This window comes from Leptosomus discolor, chromosome 6, assembly GCF_034619465.1.
Source record: "Leptosomus discolor isolate bLepDis1 chromosome 6, bLepDis1.hap2, whole genome shotgun sequence".
In the NCBI taxonomy this organism is placed as follows: Eukaryota; Metazoa; Chordata; class Aves; order Leptosomiformes; family Leptosomidae; genus Leptosomus; species Leptosomus discolor.
The window spans coordinates 19,924,004-19,943,234 of NC_141396.1; the positions used below are offsets into that span (position 1 = coordinate 19,924,004).

The window sequence follows — 19,231 nt, forward strand, 5'->3', positions numbered from 1 at the left end:
TGAAACTCTGGACTTGTCAACACTGGCCTTTGGTTTAGTTATTCACACCTTTAGCACCTAGACATGCAATATACCAGGCAGAAATGCAAGTCAGAAAATCCAGCTGTTGCAGAGTAACATGACATATTGCCTCAGCAACACCCACAACAAACCTGGACTCCATTCTCCTAGGAACACTTAATGAAGTTCCGAGTCCCTATGCTGTTTTCTAGGACTGGCGGCCTAAGGCAATTTATCAAATATATGCTACCTACTGCCTTGGACAGCCAACCACTTTAGCCTGCAATGAGGAGAAAACCCACTCCTGCGAAGACAGGACTTTCTCAAAGCTGGTCTTTGCCTGAGGAATGAACTCCCTGGGAACTACAGTCCATCCAAGACCTCATAATCTCACCACTTTTGGTGGTAGGTTTTTTCCTGCCCGTGACTTCTCAGACAAGCATTCAGAGCCATGTGCATATTAAATAAAAAGAATTACAAACCAAGAGGAATTCTCCCAGAAGAGGCTGTGCACCCAAGTGTGAGAGAAGTGAATTACATTCCTCGGTGCACTTCGGCGGGACACCTTAGATCCTACAAAGGTCAGAATGAGGTAGGTACATGAGCAGAAACAGCTTTTGAGAGACTTGCAGATGCTCAGCAAACACAATTTCTTCTTCTTTTTTTTTTTTTTTTTTTTTTAACGTTTTTTCACTTTCTGTTCCAATGATAAACTTTCACATGTACATGTATATTATTTCAAACTAGAGTAGTGTTATAAGTTTGATTTCTCTCTCAAACATGATAACGTTCTGAACTCTGCTCCCCACCACACCGTAATCCCCTGTTTTGGTAGGCGCAGTGAAATCAGCAGCTTCACCCACCCGCGCCCCCCCCCCCCCCCCGGAGCGGCCGGTGAGACGCGACGCCCACGCTGCGCCCACGCACCAGGAGCGGCTCCCTCTCTCCTCCGCGCCCCAACGCGCACCCGCCGGCGGCCGCTCGTTCGCCAAGTGCCGCCCTGCCCGGAGGAGGACGATTCCCGACGGGCCTCCCGGGGACGCGGCACCTGACGCCCGGGGCGGGGGCGGGGCGGGCCGGACCGACGCGCACCGGGGACACTCGCCAAGGCAGCGGAGCTGATGGAGCTCGTACCGGCCACGGCTCCCGCCGCTCCCCGGCCCCGGAAGGGGCAGCGCACGGCGCGGCGCCACCCCTTTCTCCCTGTGCCCGCAGGGACCATTGGCGCAGAGCAGCGGGATGGAGGCGGAGAGGCAGCGGCCAGCACAGCTCCCTGCCCGGCGCTCCTCAGAACGGGGAAGGCGACGGCTGCTTACCGGTTCTCGCGGCCCCGGTGGCCGGTGCTGGAGACAAAGCGAGGGGCGGCGGGGCGGCCTGGGCCTCCTGCCGGGACTCGGTGCCCCGGGCGCCCTGCGCAAGGGCGGCAGGTGCCGGCGGCACCGCGGAGAGGAGAGGAGCCGGGCCGAGCCGAGCTGAGCGCCTTGCGCCGCCGCAGCCGGCCCAGGTTGCGGTGCGGGGCGAAGGGAGGAGCCTGCGCGGCGCCGGGGCGAGCGGCGTGGCCGCGGCCCGCTCTGCGCCGCGGGGTCCGCCGCAGCTGGAGCCCGGCGGCCGCGGGCGCCGCCGCGTGTACGGGGCCGCCGTTGCAGCCCGGCGGCTGCCCGGGAGGGCGGGAGCAAGCGGCGGCGGCGGCGCGGGAGGCGCCTCGCGTAGGCGGAGGGGGCCAAGGGGTGGGTTGTCCCTGGCGTGTGTCCCCTCCGCGTTGCTGGCGTCGGTCCAGCCATTGCTTAAGCCCGCCCGTACCCGCTTGGGTACCGGTGGGCGAGCTGGCCTCCACTGGGCTAACCCACACCTCGGGTGCTAGGGCTAGCTGAGGGGAAATGCAATTAGCACTGTTGCTGAGGAAGGTGCCTATGGGTAAGGAGGAACAGGAGGAAGGTTGAAATGAAGGTGTGGTGGTCAGTATGGGGCTGTGGTACCAGGGAAGCGATGATCACTGGAGAAGGGGGGACTTCTTCCCCTAAGGCAGAGGAGGTAGGGGGTTGCAGTAGGAAAAGAGGCTGTCAGCCTGGGTTTCTGAGGAGGCAGTGCAGTGCAGTGCAGTACTGTGCTGTGGGGTGGCCCAGATCTCTGCTGGGAGTGTCTAGCCAACATAGCAGTTGCTCCATAAGTTTGGATGACCATCTTGGTGGCCTTCTGCTGAACTTGCTCAGCAGACGTTGATCATGTTGATGTCTTTCCTGAGGCCCAAAGCTGGACACGGAAGTCTCGATGTGGTCTAAGATACTGATTTAGCTCATCCTGTGCCTCCAGGCATGGTAAGGGCATTTCCTTTCTTCTTCTTGTGTGTGTGGCTGTTCTGGGTGCTTGGCACCCCAGCCTTGAAGTACCGCTCTTGGTGCTGGTGGCTGTGGTGTGGGGCAACAGATCTTGGTCCTGGCTTTAAGAACAGGAAGGACTGATTTGGGCAAGCAAAAAAACCCCATTCTTTCTAACACCTTGTAATCTTGGATTTTTCATGCAACATCAGTTTTTCACTGAGTTTGCCTGAAAGTGTTATAAAATACAGTCTCTATGCCATGGAGGGATTTCTCTATGCTCAGTGGAGCTCCTGAGTTAATCTCATCCTGAAGAAGAGGTGCAAGGGACCCTTATATTGCTGCAAGGATGTTGTGCAGGTAGCTAACAGTCTTCTGAGGGGAAGTGTGAGGGGTGAGGGTTCCTGTTGTCCAGACACTGGCTGTTCCAGGACTATGTGTTTGGTTGCAGGAAACTCTGGCAAGTGGAAAGTCTGTCTGATCGGCATTTGGGAATTGTCTTCCATTAGAGAATTTGGCAGTCCTTCGTAAAACTCAGGTTGGAGGTGATGCTAGGTTGAACATTAGGCTGATTTCGGTGCTTGGTCTGGAAGACACTGCATGTTACATTCTTTCCTACGCTTGACCTGAATGCTTCGCTGTAACCTCTTGCAGGGTGTGTCTGTGGCTGGTTCTTCTTGTACAGCACAGGAAGGCCCTCTAGAGAAGTTTGAACTTGATGTCCTGGAGTGTCCCTTGGTGGCTGCTTCCAAGCTGAGTGAACTTGCTCTCGACCTATGTCTACACCAACAGGTTTTGAGGAACTGCTAGATCCCCCTTCATTCATCTCCCAGAAAAGACAGTCCCCCATGCCTCTCCATTGCGTTCTTCAGTCAGGCACAGCCATGTGCTCTGGCTCATGGGCAATCTGAGTTAGGTCATGGTTAGCCCTGATACTGCGACAGGGAAAAGGCACCACTGGTGAGGGCAGAAGGAGTTTGGTGTTGCGATTCTGTTTTTCCTCCCTTCCATCATATGTTTTGTGCAGCGTCACTCTGTCAGGTTCATCATGTGCATCTTGTCTAAATGTTTGGTGGTGCTGCAGAAGTGTGAGTGAGAGCAGAGGTGGAGGGCTTTGCTGCCAGACAGTTCAAAGAGGTGATCGCTTTCTCTTTACCTAAGCTGGAACTTGGTCCTGCTCGCCCTCCCTTCAGACCTAGAGCTCGTGTTTGTATTGGGTGTGATGTTTGATGTGCCTGTGTCAGATCTGCCCTGCTATGTTAAGGAGGTGGGCTAGGTCTATTCTGAGTTCTCTTGGTTTCAGGACATTGGGGTTTATAAATGTGGTGTGAGAGTAGCCACTTCATGATCTCTGTGTCTTGGACTGTGAACATCTCCAGAAGTTGTGAGCTCAGTTCTCAATAGTACCATAGGCTGCTAGAGAACATGTGTCATCATCTCCTTAGCATGTGTTTTCTATATTGCATGAGACAAACACGTTTTGCTTGTACATTGATATCTGTCTCCCAGATTATCATCAAATAGGTTTCATTTGCCACCAGTCTTGATTGAGCAATCTGGGATTAAGCCCCCACCCAGGAACACTCACAGTGCCTGAGCTACCTGTCTTGCCCTGTAATGATAAATACTTTAATGTGATCTTTCACCTCCTGGAATAATCTTGTGCGTGAGCAAGTGGGATACACTAACATAGTGAACTGAGAAGCTAGAAGAACTTGAAACAACTGCTTTACTAGTCAGTTCCAGGAATATTTCTTGAGATGGATGCTGTCGTCCTTTGTGTGCAGGCTGCTGCTGTGTCTGCATCTCCTCAATCCTCAGTTGCCAGGTTATGAGCACAAGGACAGTTGTGCTTTTTGTAGTAAGGGGCTTAACAAACCATTAGTTAGTGTGAGGGTAAGCGAGGGTAATCGAGTATTTGTAGCTGTCCAACCATCAAGTGATTTCTCTCTGACATAGGCTTTCTGCTGTTGGAATCCTTGGTATTTGGGCCATTAAAGCCAATTGCTATCTGCTTAGATGCCAGGGTAGTCTTACAGCAGAGGTGTTTTGGATCAAGCGTGTTGCTGTTGGTAATGTGAGAGGAGGAAAACAGGCAAAACACTCTGTCAAGAGGATAGATGATTTAATTTAAACAAAGATAGTAATACTTCAACAGAGAAATTAATATCTCCCATTTTTGGGTTTTCACGGGATAACACCTCTGTCTCAAGTGGAATATGCAATATTGATCTACAAAAGAAGAGAAAATGAAATCTTAGTTATGCCAGAATCAGTCCTATAAAAGCTAAAATCTTCCAAACTAAGTGATCCTTGAAGTGTTCTTTCTAATATGTTTGTATTTTCATCAGTCACCTCCATGTACTTCAACTTCTTTTGAGAGACTACAGTCACCAAAATAATGTAACATCATGGAAAACAGCATAAAAAATTGCAAACCAATGAACAGTGGTTTGTAAACCTGTATGCCAATCCCTATACTCATATTCTACTGCTAAAGAGATATCTTTGAGATTTTTACTGGATTAATTCCTTGTGTGAAGCTTTAAGGGTGTTCTGCTATTAGTTCAATGATTTTCCAATACATTTTCTCAGTCGCATCAAGGCCCCAGACAAAATCAAGATGTCCCCAAGCAGGAAAATGCTCATGGTAAATGAGATTAGTAATCCGAGGAAGTAGCTTTGCCATGTCTTTTGGATCTGCAAATTTGTCAAGTCCACCGCTCCAAACAGCAATTGGTGTGCTTATCTTCTCTATCTTGTACGCAGGAGGAGTAGACTGTAAGAAAAGGAGGACACCTGAGTGGATGCTGTTGTACCAGAAGTTGTGTTTAGGGAAAGGATTCTGTGAAAGCACCTCTCTTTCCCTTCTGGTCTCACTACAGTAAAACAGTAAAGATGAAGGCCACCCTCCTAGCATCTATTTCCCTAATCCCATTCCCTGTTGACCATGAAAGGGAACGATCCATCCTATTCCTGTGTCTTTCCTTAATGCATGACTGAGAGTTGTCCTGCAGTTTGACGCCTACTTGTGCCCTTTGGAGGTGGGGCTATGGAAAGAGCAGTGTCTGTGTTTATCAGACAAGGACTGTAGAGTTGTTGTTCATGCGTGTCCCATTTTAAGCTTATGTAGGGTCCTCTTCATGCTTTTATTGGACACAGAGTGAAAGACTTTTAGTTGCGTTGTTCCATACTTCACTTGACACACTCTTTGTAGGTCACAGTGTTGCTACTGCCTGTCATCACAGAGGAAATCAAAGAAACATGGAAGAGTAGAATGAGGATTTTCTGAGGCCTGAGCCAAATGACTTAATGCAGGATGGTTATTTGTCTATGAGGTGGTAAGGGACCATGCACAAGATGCTTTTAAATTTACCCCGATTACCTAAGAGTGATTCTGTTATTTTTCATGCTGACTGCTTTTTTGGGCAGTTTCCTAACCACCCAAAGTACTGGGAATAGAACATTGCCCATTCAGAAATTTAAACTTCAGTGTTTAAAGACCATACATGTGGATGGAAGGTGTCTGAGAAATCTTTGGAGTCTTTCTCCACCTGAAAGATTATGTATCACCCATAAAATAACCTTCCCTGATTCATAGAATCTCACTACAAGTCAATGGATCTGACCAAAATCTCAAAAAATGTCAGGCAAGTTATCAGTGTTTCAGGAGCACAGCATTTCTCAGTGTTGACTAGGCAGTAACCAAAGCTCCTAGAGACCAAGTTTTGCCTGTTTCCTTTTTTCTGTACAGGCTACATCAGTTCACCACAGCAGTAGTCTCAACCGTGCTGTACTGAATCATCCCTTTTATTTTTGCGGTAAGTAGCTTTCCAAAACCAAGGTATATATTTCCACTTTTTCCCCTACCTGAGTCTAGTGTTTAACTGAAAGGCAGACCTTTAGGATTTTTGAGGAAGTGAAGAGCTCCATACTCATCCAGTCCTAGGACTTGAAAGTGGCTCTTAACCTTTTGGGAATGGCAAGTAAATTGACATGTCGTTGGACACATCCCTGCATCAGCAGGGGAGGCAAAACTAACTTCTGTTAGCTGTCTGCAAGGACCTGTCTGTGCCTTGTCTGAACAGACTTTTACACTTACGAGTATTAGATTCAGTGAAACATTTCCTCAGATCACTCTCTTCCCCTTTCTGTAGTACTCCCAGGTTCTAAAATCTGAATTTTTCTATTTTCAGTGTTGCCAGGACCTGAGGATTCCTGATTTTTCTCAGGAAAACTGTATTGCCTTACCTGGTTGTACTTCTTCATGTTTTCCTTAGAGCCATAGTCATAAGCTTGAAATTGGTCTGCACGTGTTAGCTGTTAATATTGTAACAAAGACAGGTAAAATGAAAGTGTTAAGAGACAGAGTAGAGTGCAGGAGGTGTTTTCCTGTCTGTGATCACCCTTCCCCTTGCTAACTTTCTCTCCTGATCCTCAGCCACCCTTGGTATGTTTCGTTATTAAAATTTTGCTTGACTATCTTAGCTAAAGTTGGGGTCCCTGTTTGTGATGCAGAATTGGGTTCAATTGTCACATGAAAATAGGACCTGAGTGTCTAGAATGTGTAAGGGTTATTACTAGCCTAGTGTAATATAACATCTCTGCTTATACATCTTGTCTTTTGTGTGTCAGTTCTGTCTGGTCTGCTCACAGTAGTGGCGACATTTCCAGAGGCTCTTTACTTCTTACAGGTGTTTGTCTATTGGGAGCATGGTGTGATTAGCTTAACAGTAAACTTTTTTCTTCTTGAGTGTGCTTTGTCTAAGAGGAAAAAAAAATAAAAGATTAATCTGTCTTTCTGAAAACGTGTGTATTTTTTGAATTCAAACCTTTAAATAACTGAGACTGTGCTAGAAATCTGCTAGCTTGCCTCTGTTTTCTGACTCTGGGTCCTGATGGTCTGGATCCTGGGAATTTTAGTCAGGGGTGTGTGCAGGAACATGCATATACTTAAGTGTTGGCAGAAGTGGCGACAATTCTGTGCACATACAGTGTGTGTTTCTGAGCCAACACTCTCTTGCCCTGGTCTGATTTGGGGCATAAGCAGAAGAAGCTTAGGTCCAAGAGTGGTGTAAGATGCCAGCAGAAGAGGCAGTTTCCCCACGTGCCACTTATGCCAGCAGAAGCCTTGTGTGGTTAACTGTCTTTGGGAGGTGATTCAGGCTCCAATTAACCCTCTGGGAGAAAAGCTTTAACCTGGATCACTTCTCTGTCTGGATCATCCCCTGCCTGCTCAAATTTCCACTGTTGTCCTACTGCCTGCCAAGTGCTTGCGTTCACTTCTGCAGCTTTCAAGGCAAATGTCTTCATAAATAAAGATGAAGGCTGGAAGCCATTAGAGCCCAACCTGCAGAGTCCTGATGTGCTCTGGGGAAATCTCAGTGCCTGATACCAAAGGGGCAATTCAGGTAATGGCCTGGTGAGCCATGGGCAACAATGCTCCCTCTGTGGCAGGTGCTCATGGCAGCACATGAGAAGATGTGATAGGCAGTTTCCCAGATCCACTGCCTCTGGACTTCTCTGTAAGCTGTTGGTTGCATAAAAAGCAGTAGACAGAGTCTGTTCATATGTCTGTACGCTGTTATACCTGATGCCAGTGAATAACGTTCTGTACTGATGTTCCAGCAGGGGAATGTCCTACGTATGTATCCATTCGACTCTGGAGAGAAAGCAGAAATATTATAAAGGCAGCAGTCTGGGGTTGTAACAGAATAAAGCTGTGAAGGATCTGAGCAACGTATTTCTGCTGTGTTAAAACCTCATTTTAATAGGGTTATATTCTTCAAATATCAAAAAGAAAGTTGAGGAGAGACTCAAATATGTGAGTTTACGATAGGGATGAGTACATAGAATTTTATCCTTTTGGGAGACTCTTTCCAATATTAGTGCTTAGTCATATGGAAAATGTAATTTGGAGAGTGTGTGTGGCCTTTGTTTTTCCCAATGTCTACAGTTTGTATGATGCTTTTAAATAGTGATATGCTTAACTGGTAGAGGAGGATTGTTAACAGACTGTCTGCTCTAGCATAATGAGGCTATATGTGTGGGAGCTTTTTATGGGAACACTTATTAAATAGTCTGAGTATGAGAGATAAGTCCACTGGAGAACAGACATGTGGAAGGTCTGCAAGAAAAAAAGATAGAAGCCAGAGTAAAGGAATGAGATCTTGCCATTGAGAGAAGTGTGAAGAAACAGCTCTGAGTTTTGGCTGAAAATGTTTTCTTGTGTAGCGACCAAAAAGAAACAATCTCTGTGTTCAGATGGTCTGAGTGTCTTCCTATTTAGGAAGGAAAATATGAAACATGCAAAAGAAAAAAAAAACCTTTCTCCATCCATTTGTCCATTTTAAAAACCTTTTGTATCTGTCCAACTTTTCTTTGGCTTATCCCCAGAAGGGGAGACACTGAGGGACATCATTGCAAGATGGGAGCATTCTGAATTCAGCCTTTCTTCCTTGTGTGATTTGAATGTGTCAGGTTGCAAGCTCTTTGTTAGCTGAGGTTCTAGTTGGCATTACTTGAAAACCCTGACACGTTTCTCTATGTCCCTGCAACTATATATAGGCATAAGGCAGAAAAAATATTTTCCTTCAAAATTACTTTAGCTTTACTTGTATTACAATATTCTTGGATATGCTTACCGTATTCAGGTTTTGTATCTTGTCCCCAGCTATGTAGCTGAAGAAACTGCCACAAACTTTTCCCAGAGATCTGCAGATTCGTGTTAGAGGCCCTTTCAGCAGTTCATTCTGGTGCAGAACTCCTTTGCAGCCAAGCAGTACCTGAGGGAAGGAAAAGTGCAAAACTTTTTCCCTTGTTGAAGGATTATTTCATGCAGAAAACTGTCACTCCCTCTTCTCTAATAGCTTTGACTCTTAATGCAAATTGCTGAAGCTGCTTGCTGTCCCAGTATCCTTTGAAATCTGTTCTTCGCAAGAGCATGCCACATGTTCTTCCTGCTGCTTATTATTAGGCATGAGTCCTGGAGGTCACTATCAATCCAGTTTTAGTGCACTGACCTCAGTGAGACAGGACAGTTGGCTGCGCTCATGACTGCAGAGTATAGGAAGTCCCTTTTTGCCCTAATAATTCTTCCAGGCAGGTGCACAAACTATACTGTGAGTGTTGCTGCTAAGTAGAGAGGGAGCAGATGTGTGCTCTATAGCCGTGTAATGGGTACAGCTTGGACAGAAAGAGGATGTGCTCCTGCAGTTTGATGTAGAGTATAGCATGCAGGATTTCCACTATTCCTAGCAAATTCTATTAAATTGGCAAATTCTGGTGTGAAATAGGTATTTTCCTTTAAGTTTCCTTTATAATTTTACAAGTAAATATTTCTCAAGCATAAATGAACTGCATGTCTAATAAAATTAAGATGTGAAATATCTTATTTGTAGTTTTCTGCTAGTGCTTAAGGCTAGATTTAATAGACTGTTAGACGCCTTTCATTCTGGTATTTGTGAGCTTCCTTCAAAAATTTTTCGTTTAAACAAATAATGGTGTATGCCTGTTATCTTAAAGAAGTTGCAAAAGAGATACTGCAACAAGCCTCTCAGCTAAACTCTGCAGAAAGTCTGAAGTCTACCAGCACTGTCAGCATTCCAATGCGCTGAATTAATTCTTAACTCATCACCCTCTTAAAATCAACTCAGGTTGAGTGAGTCCAGTACAGACAAAGCAGACAATGATGTCTTTTAGAAAGAGGAATGACGTACCCTAATCAGTGACTGGGGAAGACGTGCAAATGTTACCAGAGAACTGGTGGCATATGTGATTGTGGCTACTGGTCCCAAAGCAAAGAACACTTTAACCCTTTGAGCCAACTCAGGATAAGCAGAAAATGCTATGAAGCCTGCAAACACAGAAGACACAAGTCAAATTAGTGAAGAGATCTCCACAGACCAAATAAATAAAAAAGCAGTAGGCAGCAAAGAAATGAGACTAGATTAGCAGCCCACTGGCTATTGTCTGTTTCTGTGCTGCAGACCTAAGGAAAGTGTTTGATTCTTGAAACTTTTGTTTGGGAGACAGGGTTCATTCTAAGGATAAAGGTTCGTTAGAGCATGTCCGGATACTGATATTCTCAGAACAAACAATTTTGTGTTAAGGCCATTTTTGGGGGATAAAATGCATTAACCATATTTTCTTCATTCAAATTCCCTTTAAAGTTCCCCAAACTTTAATAAAATAATGAGGTTTTCAGCTTGCAATCTCTAAAAGACTTTATATGTTTATGCAGGCAAGCAGTAATACAATAAATATCTGAAGACTAAGAACAGAGTTTTCACTTATAACTAAGCGCAAACTTGAGTTAGAGTGAATGCACACGTAAAGGAAAAGCATGGGGAAAAAAGGAAGGAAGAAAACCCCAAAAGGCTGCATCTCATCCTGGTTTCTGATCATGTCTGAATTTCTCCACTGATGGATTTGGTGGGAACTTTAACTGGTTGCCTAAAACATGGATATCTAAAGACAGTGATGTCTTGGCCTGAATTATTTGTTCTGCAAAAAGACCCTTAGAACGCACATATGAGAAGAAAGGAAAACAATTGTATAAGAATGTGGGCACATGCCACTTCCCCCCATTCTCTCCTCTGTTTTTGAGTTTATTTTTGTAAAAGGGCAATAGTACACCATGGCATACATCTCAAAATCTACTCACAGATCTTATGTATGAATCATAAACACTAACACTGTTTTGTACCCAGGCAGTACTAACATTACCTGCAGTTGAAGCCTCTGAGTGACCAACATAGTATACATCCTTCTGTCCAGTTTTATTCATGATGAAGTACAGCTCTGCTGGAATATCATATTTACCTATCTCATCGAAGCTACAGGGGAGAAACACAAAAAGCTAGCAGATAATTCAGCTATCACAGTGTGAGTTAATGCCATATTTATTCATTGCACCAAGCAGGACTCATTGAATGATGAGGTTGCGTGCTTTGTCTGCATTCTTGCTTGAGTTGGGGAAGGGGATAGAGGAATGCAGCTGTACTGGCAGGCTGCCTGATGCCTTGGGCCCTCTGCAAAGGTGCCGGTTTTGTCTGTTGGCTGAGGCTCTTGCAGAAGTGGGTTTCATCACTGCTTTCAGCAGCATGGGTTACAAAAAATATTTCTCTCTCAGTTAACATCAGTTGTGATAGATTAGGTTTCTAGACTGAGCTGAGCAGCCTTCTCTCCTGACTGCACTTGGGACATGGTATCTGGTGGGAGACTTCAAGGTTACAGATGCCCCCCAGTTTTGGAAGCCCCCAGTGTATGGACAAAGGTGACCTGTGTATTTCCAGCTTTGCTTCTGTACATGCTGATTCCAGAAAGACCTGTCCAGATCATTTAGCCAAGCTCTTTTTATGACCCCCTGACATGCTCAGAAGTGGCTGCATATGGGGAAAAGAGTTGGTCTAGTCTCCTTAGATGTTGCATGTCCCACTTGAAGTCAGATTATATGAAAACCAGCAGGGTTTTCGTATAATCCAGAAAGCATTTTTTCATATAATGAGAAAAGGAAAGGTTCTGCATCCCAGTATTAACTGCCCAATCTTGCTAGTCCCCTGAAAGTTGCTTTCCTCAGTAATTCTTTCTCCACAGAGTACCTGAACTGCCAGAATGCTTTCTGGCAGGGCTTAAGGGTCTTGTGTTTTAAAGACCAGGTGTCTCCTCGGCTGTTTCCCAACCAGACATCATAGCCAGCATCTGCAAGGATGAAGCCTAGGCTGTTGTTGGGCAGGTTAGAAATCCAATGGGTAGCATCGCCTAAAGTACCATGGTGTAGCAAGACTGCAGGCTTTTTCCCTGAAAAAGAAGAGAGTTTTCTTATGCTGTAGTAGTAAATAATGTGTAGTTAACTCTGGGGTGCAGAGTCTGGTTTTGCAGGAGTTTTTTAACGTATGTACACGATTCGGGCCACATTCCTGACTAGGTGCTCTTGCTGAGATGGAGAGGTGTGGAACACGCCATTGCATGTGCAAAGAGGGACCCATGTAAGAGCTGGCTCTCAGACTTCCCTCATGTCCTATAACAGTGTCCCACCTGTATTTTGGCTGTTCCTTCCAGCAGGAATTCTGAAAACACCAAGAATGTATCCATCCTCCGTGGTAACTTGGTATTCCTCACTGGGGTATCCATGATACCTGATAATTTCACTCTGTGGGAAGCCAGAGGAAAGCTTGTTAACATGCATTTACACTGTAGAGATGGATGAAGAAGGTGTCCAGAGGCTGCTTCTGTCCAGGAATGTGAAGCTAACCAAGAACGTGCCAGGAAGATGAATATCTATAACGTATTGCTGCTCTGTATTGTACTGGTAGGAAGGGACCCAGATTCCTGCAGGACAGCAGAACCCATGCCTCTGTCTTTCCAGGATGATCAGATATGTGCTATAACATGGCCATGGAGGCTGGAGGATGCGAACGGAAGTGAGAGCACTTGAGCTGTGTTTATGTGATGTGATTTGTGTATGCTCTTTAATGCAGTATCTATCTCTGTGCTGGTTTTGGCTGGAGTAGAGTTAATTTTCTTCATAGTAGCTAATATGGGTCTGTGTTTTGGATTTATGCTGGAAACAGCATTGATAATTCAAGGATGTTTTTGTTACTGCTGAGCAGTGCTTACACAGCATCGAGGCCTTTTCTGCTTCTCACACCAAGCAAGTAGACTGGGGGTGCACAAGAAGCTGGGAGGGGACACAGCTGGGACAGCTGACCCCAACTGACCAAAGGGATATTCCATACCATATGACGTCATGCTCAGCCTATAAAGCTGGGGGAAGAAGAAGAAACGGGGGATGTTTGGAGTTACGGTGTTTTTCTTCCCAAGTAACCATCACACATGATGGAGCCCTGCTTTCCCGGAGATGGCTGAACACCTGCCTGACGATGGGCAGTAGTGAATGAATTCCTTGTTTTCATTTGCTTATTAAACTGTCTTTATCTCAACCCACAAGTTTTCTCATTTTTCTGATTTTCTTCCCCATCCCATCAGAGGGGGAGTGAATGAGAAGCTGTGTGTTGCTTAGATGATGGCAGGGGTTAAAGTACAACAATCTCTCAAACTGAGATACCAAAAGCTGTGTTTAATCGTATAGAAGCACCTAGTTTACTTGGAGCTTTCCTGACATACACTATATTGCTTAGATTTGGGCTAGGTAGTAATTGCTGTAGCCTTGGTATCCAAGCACTACACAGGCTTATAAGAGTGGCAGGATGACAGAGACCACCTGTGCAGGAAATAAGACTGTTCCTGGACCCTGCAGCTTCATTGTTGTGTGTTAGGATTGTCCTGGGAGTATCTTTTCCCCAAGCATCCCCATGCTCTCCATCACTTTTCCTGGATGCGTCTTTGTTCTTTTACACTTCAGGGATGATGCTGTTAAACAGCTCAGATAAAGCCATCCTGCTTTGGAGGGTAACCAAGCACAGCAGTATGGATGTGGGCTGTTCTGTCATGGTAGTGCAAGGCCCCTGGCCACATGGCTGAGAATAAATATTACAGGTCTTGTAAAGAGTTGCCTCACAGTCTTCTTCAGACCTGCTTAGGTGACAGTTGTCTGGTGTTTGACCCCATATTATGGGACAAAGCAGCACTATATTGAGTGACTAACATTTTGGGAGATAGTTTGTCGTGTTTTGCAAAGCTGACACAGATCGTGACTTTCTAGAGAGTAAACATGCAGCAGTATCTGTATGAGACAGTGCCAAAAGATATGGAGTTTGGGCCATAATGAATCCTTTCTTGCCAAAGTGTGATTAGGCAAACTATGCAGGCAAGGCAAACAAGGGTGGAGCTCCTGTCACTAAGGAACACATGAGACCACCTACACCTGATTTTGCATGTACTGTGAGGAAATCTTTGGTGATTCAGAGCAAGGCATCTTGGATTACTTTGTGTAGTGAGAATCTGCTGTTTGAAGAAGCGTTCAACCTCCCTTGCCACTGTCTGGAGCAAACAGGTTGTTACAGAAGGGGAGGGCTTTGATTCCCTTGAGAGTAGAAGCCAGCACTCTGGCAGCTCAGACTGTTTGGGTAGGAGGATCAAGGTTTCTTCTAGGCTGGTACTCCCTACCATAGTGCTGGAGGGATCCTTGTTCTCTTGCCAGCTTCGCACTCTTCCTGAAATACCACATGTGTTGAGAAAGGTGACTGCAAACAAGTGTCACCTCATGTTCATCATATATCTGTTGGGGTTTAGGTTGAACGCAGGCAGTGGAAATCTGTTGTTTGGTTTGGTATGGACTGGAGCGTGTAGTCTGTGCTCTTGCCACAGTCCAGGGCTGAGTGGTGTTGCTGGAGTCAAAATTCAGTAGCCTGGATCTGCAGTGGCCCTCAGGAGGTTCTAGGGAGTTGCCTGGCCTTGGAGCCAAAAGTAGTAGCCGACATGCTCGATTGCAGCGCTACGTGTCTGTCCTTACACAATGTGCAAGGGTCACTTCTGTGCCTGGCACATTCAGCCAGCCCTCATTGCAGCGGTGACTCTAGTGCAGTGGTTCTGGAAAACGCTAGTTTAGAAAACGGGAAGTGTGGAAGGGCCCTTCTTAGGCTCCTGGCAGGGACTGTCAGTGATGGGGCAGTGGTAGTGGTACTTGGAGAGATGCTTTAGAGAGAAAGGGAGAGAAAGTGACCCAACTTACAACGTTCATAAAGCATTCGGGGTTGCGAGTCTTCCTATACTGGCTGGTGTCTGAATTCAGAGTGGAGGGTGTTGTGAATCCTGCTGAAAAGGCAATTCCTTGGGAGCAGAGCAGCATGAGGAGGCACCACATCTTGGGGCTGTGTGAAAGAGCACATGCAGGGGTGTTTGCGTTAGGAAGAGTGTGGTGTGGAATTCCACAGGAAGACCCAAGTGGGGAGTGTCCTGAAGGTTGCCCCAGGTCTGTTCCCCAGGGGCTACCAGAATAAGTACCTGTGTGAGGAGGGACTGTCTGCAGCTCACGCTGTTTAACAGGGGCCAGGAGTGAGTCAAAGGCTCCAGGAGGACATGGAACCAGCTCAGGGATATGTGCTTTTAAGATGTTGGTACTAGTGTGTGCCATGAGTTCCTTCCTTTCTCTGTCACGTATAGTCCTCCCTATTATAAATATGTGTCTTGTCTACCTGGAGGAAAGACTGCATTTTCATGGGTTTTAGCGGTTGACTGATGGTCACAGGGAAGCTTTTCTGAATAGAAATTGTAGAGTGCAGTCTATCTAGTTAGTGCCCTGTGTTTTGCCTGTAGCCACATATGTAATCAGCATAGAGGAAATAGGTCATAAAAACAGACTGTAATATCGACATACCATGGGGAAGATTTTTATGATTTGGAGAGCCTGGAAAGTATAGTCAAAATATTTGTTTTGTCTGAACTTGTTCATAGGGGAGGCAGTTCTCAGTTCTTTTCATTTTTGATTAAAACTGTCATACCTTTTGAGTCACTAGAACATTTGCATTACACCATAACTGGGATGTACCCTTAATTTTAATAGTGTCATCCAAAACTCACTCTAGTCCATGCACTTTGTAGCAGAGTGCTTCCATTTTTCTGTCAATTGAAATAGAAATCCTCCCACTTGTGTGTTTTGGAAGCATGGTTTTATAGTAAATACTCCACTGTTTTCTGCTGTTTTATTCTGTTCAAACAGAAGTAAAACACCTTCCTCTATTTTTGCATGTGGAACATTGTTCAGGAACAAAACTGAAAATTTCAGCTTAAGTCACTGTTTGTTTTTGTACTAAGGCTGAGGGAATGGGGTAGCTAAATAGTTGCCCTTTTTAGGATATACTGTTTTCTATATACTGTATTGTTACCTGCCTTAGCTGGCATGTTTTAAGGCACTTCCAGGTTAATACTTGTAAATCAGATAGAGTGCGCCAATTATCTCCTAGGCTTGGCACTTACTGTCTCATCGATTTCAGTGGCAAAATCTTGACTGTAGGAGCAATCTAGTCTGTTTACATAATGAAACAATGCCAAAGAGCTGCATTTACCATGGCAAACAAATTAACTGAAATATTTATTAAGAAAAAGCAAAGGAAAAGACCCAAAAGATACATTCAAAAGGCCATTTCTGGAGATGCTTGATATTTAATGAAAATAAGCTTTAAACCTTCTAGAAATTCATCACATGTACTCTTGAAAGAGTCATAATATTATTTTCACATGCACTGTAAATGGGACAGAAAGGCAGCAGGGCAGTTAATGGGGCTTGCAGGTGTCAGGATCTCCTGGTTAACTTACAAGGAAAGCTTAAATGCCTTTGGAACAATGAGAGCAAAATGTCCAATTTATGCACATGCTTTCAATATCGATATTTTTATGCATCCACTGTGACATCCTTAGAAAAAAACCCCAACAAGTAGAACAAAATGAAACCATCAGTAACTCCTTTTTCCCATTTGTGCAAGTCAAAGACTTCTTCCTCTTCTCAACTTTAGCAAATGTGCACTTTCATGCATAGCATCAGGGTTGCTGATCAGAAAGGATGCAGGCTATCTACTCTGACAAGCAACTGCACAAAAGCAAGACTGCACATCTTCATTGAGACAAGCAAAAGAGAAAGAGACCATGAACACATATGTATGAGCAACTTACCTCTGCTTTGACTGCTTCGCTTGTGTCTTCTGCAGTTCCTAGTCTGTCTCCACTAGCAAACTGATTCACTGGCAGAAACCTGTGCCAATAAAAGGAGCAGCAGTAGAGTGCCATCTGATACCTGCATGCATAGAAGAGCATGGTTAAGTGCTGATTTAGCAGTATTTAAGGAGTGGAGTTATTTTATGATAAACAGCACCATTGCGTGACATTCTGAAAGACCAAATTGCACCATGGAGCAGGAGAGGTAGAGGCATCTAACTTGTGATTAGGGGATTTAACAGGGACCTGGGGGATTCTTGTCCCTTGAGGCGGTGACAGATCTTGATCTGTACTGCTGCCTGTCTTGGAGAGCAATGCAACCACATTATTTTGGGATCAAGAGTAGGAAGAGACCAGCTTTTCTCAATACTTTCTACCTATGAACATGCTTTTTGCTGCTGCAGTTTTTACAGAGGCTGGTGTGGTCACTGGTACAGCACCTGTCACTTGTTTTCTGAACAGCTGTTTGCAGATTGCTTTGGGATAATTCTTTGTTAGGTAATCTTAGAATAAAAATACAAGTGATTTGAAAGGTGTGTATTTAGCATCACACAAACATTCCTAAATCTGTTGTTCAGTGAACAGCACAACATGCAAAGACCAGTTTGCTCTAAATTAGCCTAATTCTGTAGGGATTCTCAGGAATTGAATTAAGTTTGAAAACATTGTGGAAATTTTGACTCGGAGAGGATACTAATAAGATTTTTTGCTTCTTCCAAGCCATTTCCATGAACTCTGTGAAGACACAGTATGTTTGGAGACCTCGGCCTAATCACTGAATTAATTGTAGTCAGCCCGGGTGCTCAGTCTTCACTGAAACTGGCCTGGTGCCCTGGTGCAGTAAACTCTCTGTAATGTGGGTGCTAATCATCAGCTGTCTTGTGTGCGCAAACAGAGTGAAGCAAGACTTTGCTAGTAAACAGAACATGAGAGTCACCAGAGAAACAATTCTGCTTTATAAACTAGAGTGCAATCTGCAAAAGCCAAAAAAAGGGATTCCTCAATGAAAAACATTACAGCTCAGCAAGTCTAATACCTCTGCTTAGTGAGCGATACAGAATACTTTTCTCTGCTGTGTTCCCAGCTAATATCATACCACATTTTTATAGAATTGTCAGCCTGGAATGGTCTGCAACATTTTACCTAGTTTCACCTCATGTCAGCATATGGGGTGTATGATATTTTTTCTGTTAGTAGGAATTGAGTGAAGAGCAAAAGATAGGGAAAAGAGACAAAAAGATAGGGAAAAGAGACAATGAAAGTAATGCATACAAGAAAAGCATAGGAAACAAAAAACCTGAAAGGTATACAGAAACTTCCCAGGACATGCTGTCTTAGGGAACCATGCCAGCTGAGATAGTAAGTATTCTGTTTCAAAAATGCTGAAGCAAAACTTGGATGCCCAGGTGGTCTGGCCTACAGCTGGACATAGCATGAGATGCCCTAGCATGTCTTAACCCTCAGTGTCTGCTAGCTCTCTCTTAGGTACCCTCCAAGGTATCCTGTGCCTCTAAACACATCCCTGATGATCTGCGGGCTTGGAGGGGGAGGACAAAGGGGAATGTGTTACTTTCTCCTTTGCAAACCCTGTAAAATACAAAAGTAGTGTTCATTTAAGGAAATGGTCTGCAGATGCTCTTACTTTTGTCTTGGAACCCTTATTCCTCTTCCCAAGTACTTTTGTGGTTCTCATAAATTTTCTCCCTGTGTTTGCCAGATGATTACCTGTTGTTTGAGCAGGCAGGTACAGGTAAGAAGCTAGCTGTTTATCAAATGCTTCAATCTGCTGAGGCATCATCCAGTCACTGTGCTACAATGGCCAGTTTTAAATTAAGGGTTACCATATAGGTTAACACTGTACAAATGCATACACGTGTCGGTAGGTTTGTGCAGATATACAGCCCCAATTCCACATGTGCGGTACTGCCCGTGAACTGATTATGGGCAGAGCAGGGTCAGCCTGTATGAATGGTGAACTGCTGGAGCCTAGCCACAGGATAGGCTGTAACAGAAATAACCCAGTAGTGACCATATGAGCATCAGGGTGCAAGGGGGAGGGCTGGGAAGTCATGCATTTTTCATGTGATACCAGTGGTTCACTGAGTTCAGCTTAAAGGGTTATAAAATACAAGCTCCGGTCTGTGCCATGGAGGGTCTTCTTTGTGCTCGGTGGAGCTGTTGAGTTAATCCCATCCTAAAGCAGAGGTGCAAGGGACCCTTAGAGTGCTGCAAGGATGTTGTCTGAGTAGCTAACAGTCTTCCGAGGGGAAGTGTAAGGGGTGAGTGTTCCTGTTGTCCAGACA

At 45.0% G+C, this 19,231-nt stretch overlaps 1 protein-coding gene across 2 annotated transcripts; it reads right to left on the reverse strand.

Annotated features, from left to right (window-relative positions):
* Nucleotides 1-4,860: 4,860 nt before the first annotated feature.
* Nucleotides 4,861-15,081, reverse strand: LOC104339954 (lysosomal acid lipase/cholesteryl ester hydrolase). 2 transcript variants are annotated; one of them, XM_086466341.1, is made up of 9 exons: nucleotides 14,950-15,081; nucleotides 12,354-12,468; nucleotides 11,918-12,116; nucleotides 11,043-11,152; nucleotides 10,034-10,170; nucleotides 8,960-9,100; nucleotides 7,906-7,977; nucleotides 6,567-6,635; nucleotides 4,861-5,094 (listed from the first exon to the last, which is right to left on the reverse strand). In XM_086466341.1, exons 1-9 carry the CDS (start codon nucleotides 15,079-15,081, stop codon nucleotides 4,861-4,863), a joined length of 1,209 nt encoding a protein of 402 aa, XP_086322467.1. The 2 variants fall into 2 exon arrangements, with proteins under 2 accessions (XP_086322467.1, XP_086322466.1); XM_086466340.1 differs by having other exon boundaries at nucleotides 11,918-12,136; nucleotides 12,344-12,468.
* Nucleotides 15,082-19,231: the final 4,150 nt, after the last annotated feature.

What these genes read in the sequence shown, in the direction of transcription:
- LOC104339954 (XM_086466340.1), bottom strand. Translation starts at nt 15,081, where the DNA reads ATGTGGTGCCTCCTCATGCTGCTCTGCTCCCAAGGAATTGCCTTTTCA. An exon ending in CCGAATGCTTTATGAACGTT is followed by an intron (nt 12,469 to 14,949) that starts GTAAGTTGGGTC and finishes GGCTTCCCACAG; the next exon opens with AGTGAAATTATCAGGTATCA. An exon ending in AGATACAAAACCTGAATACG is followed by an intron (nt 7,978 to 8,959) that starts GTAAGCATATCC and finishes CTTTCTCTCCAG; the next exon opens with AGTCGAATGGATACATACGT.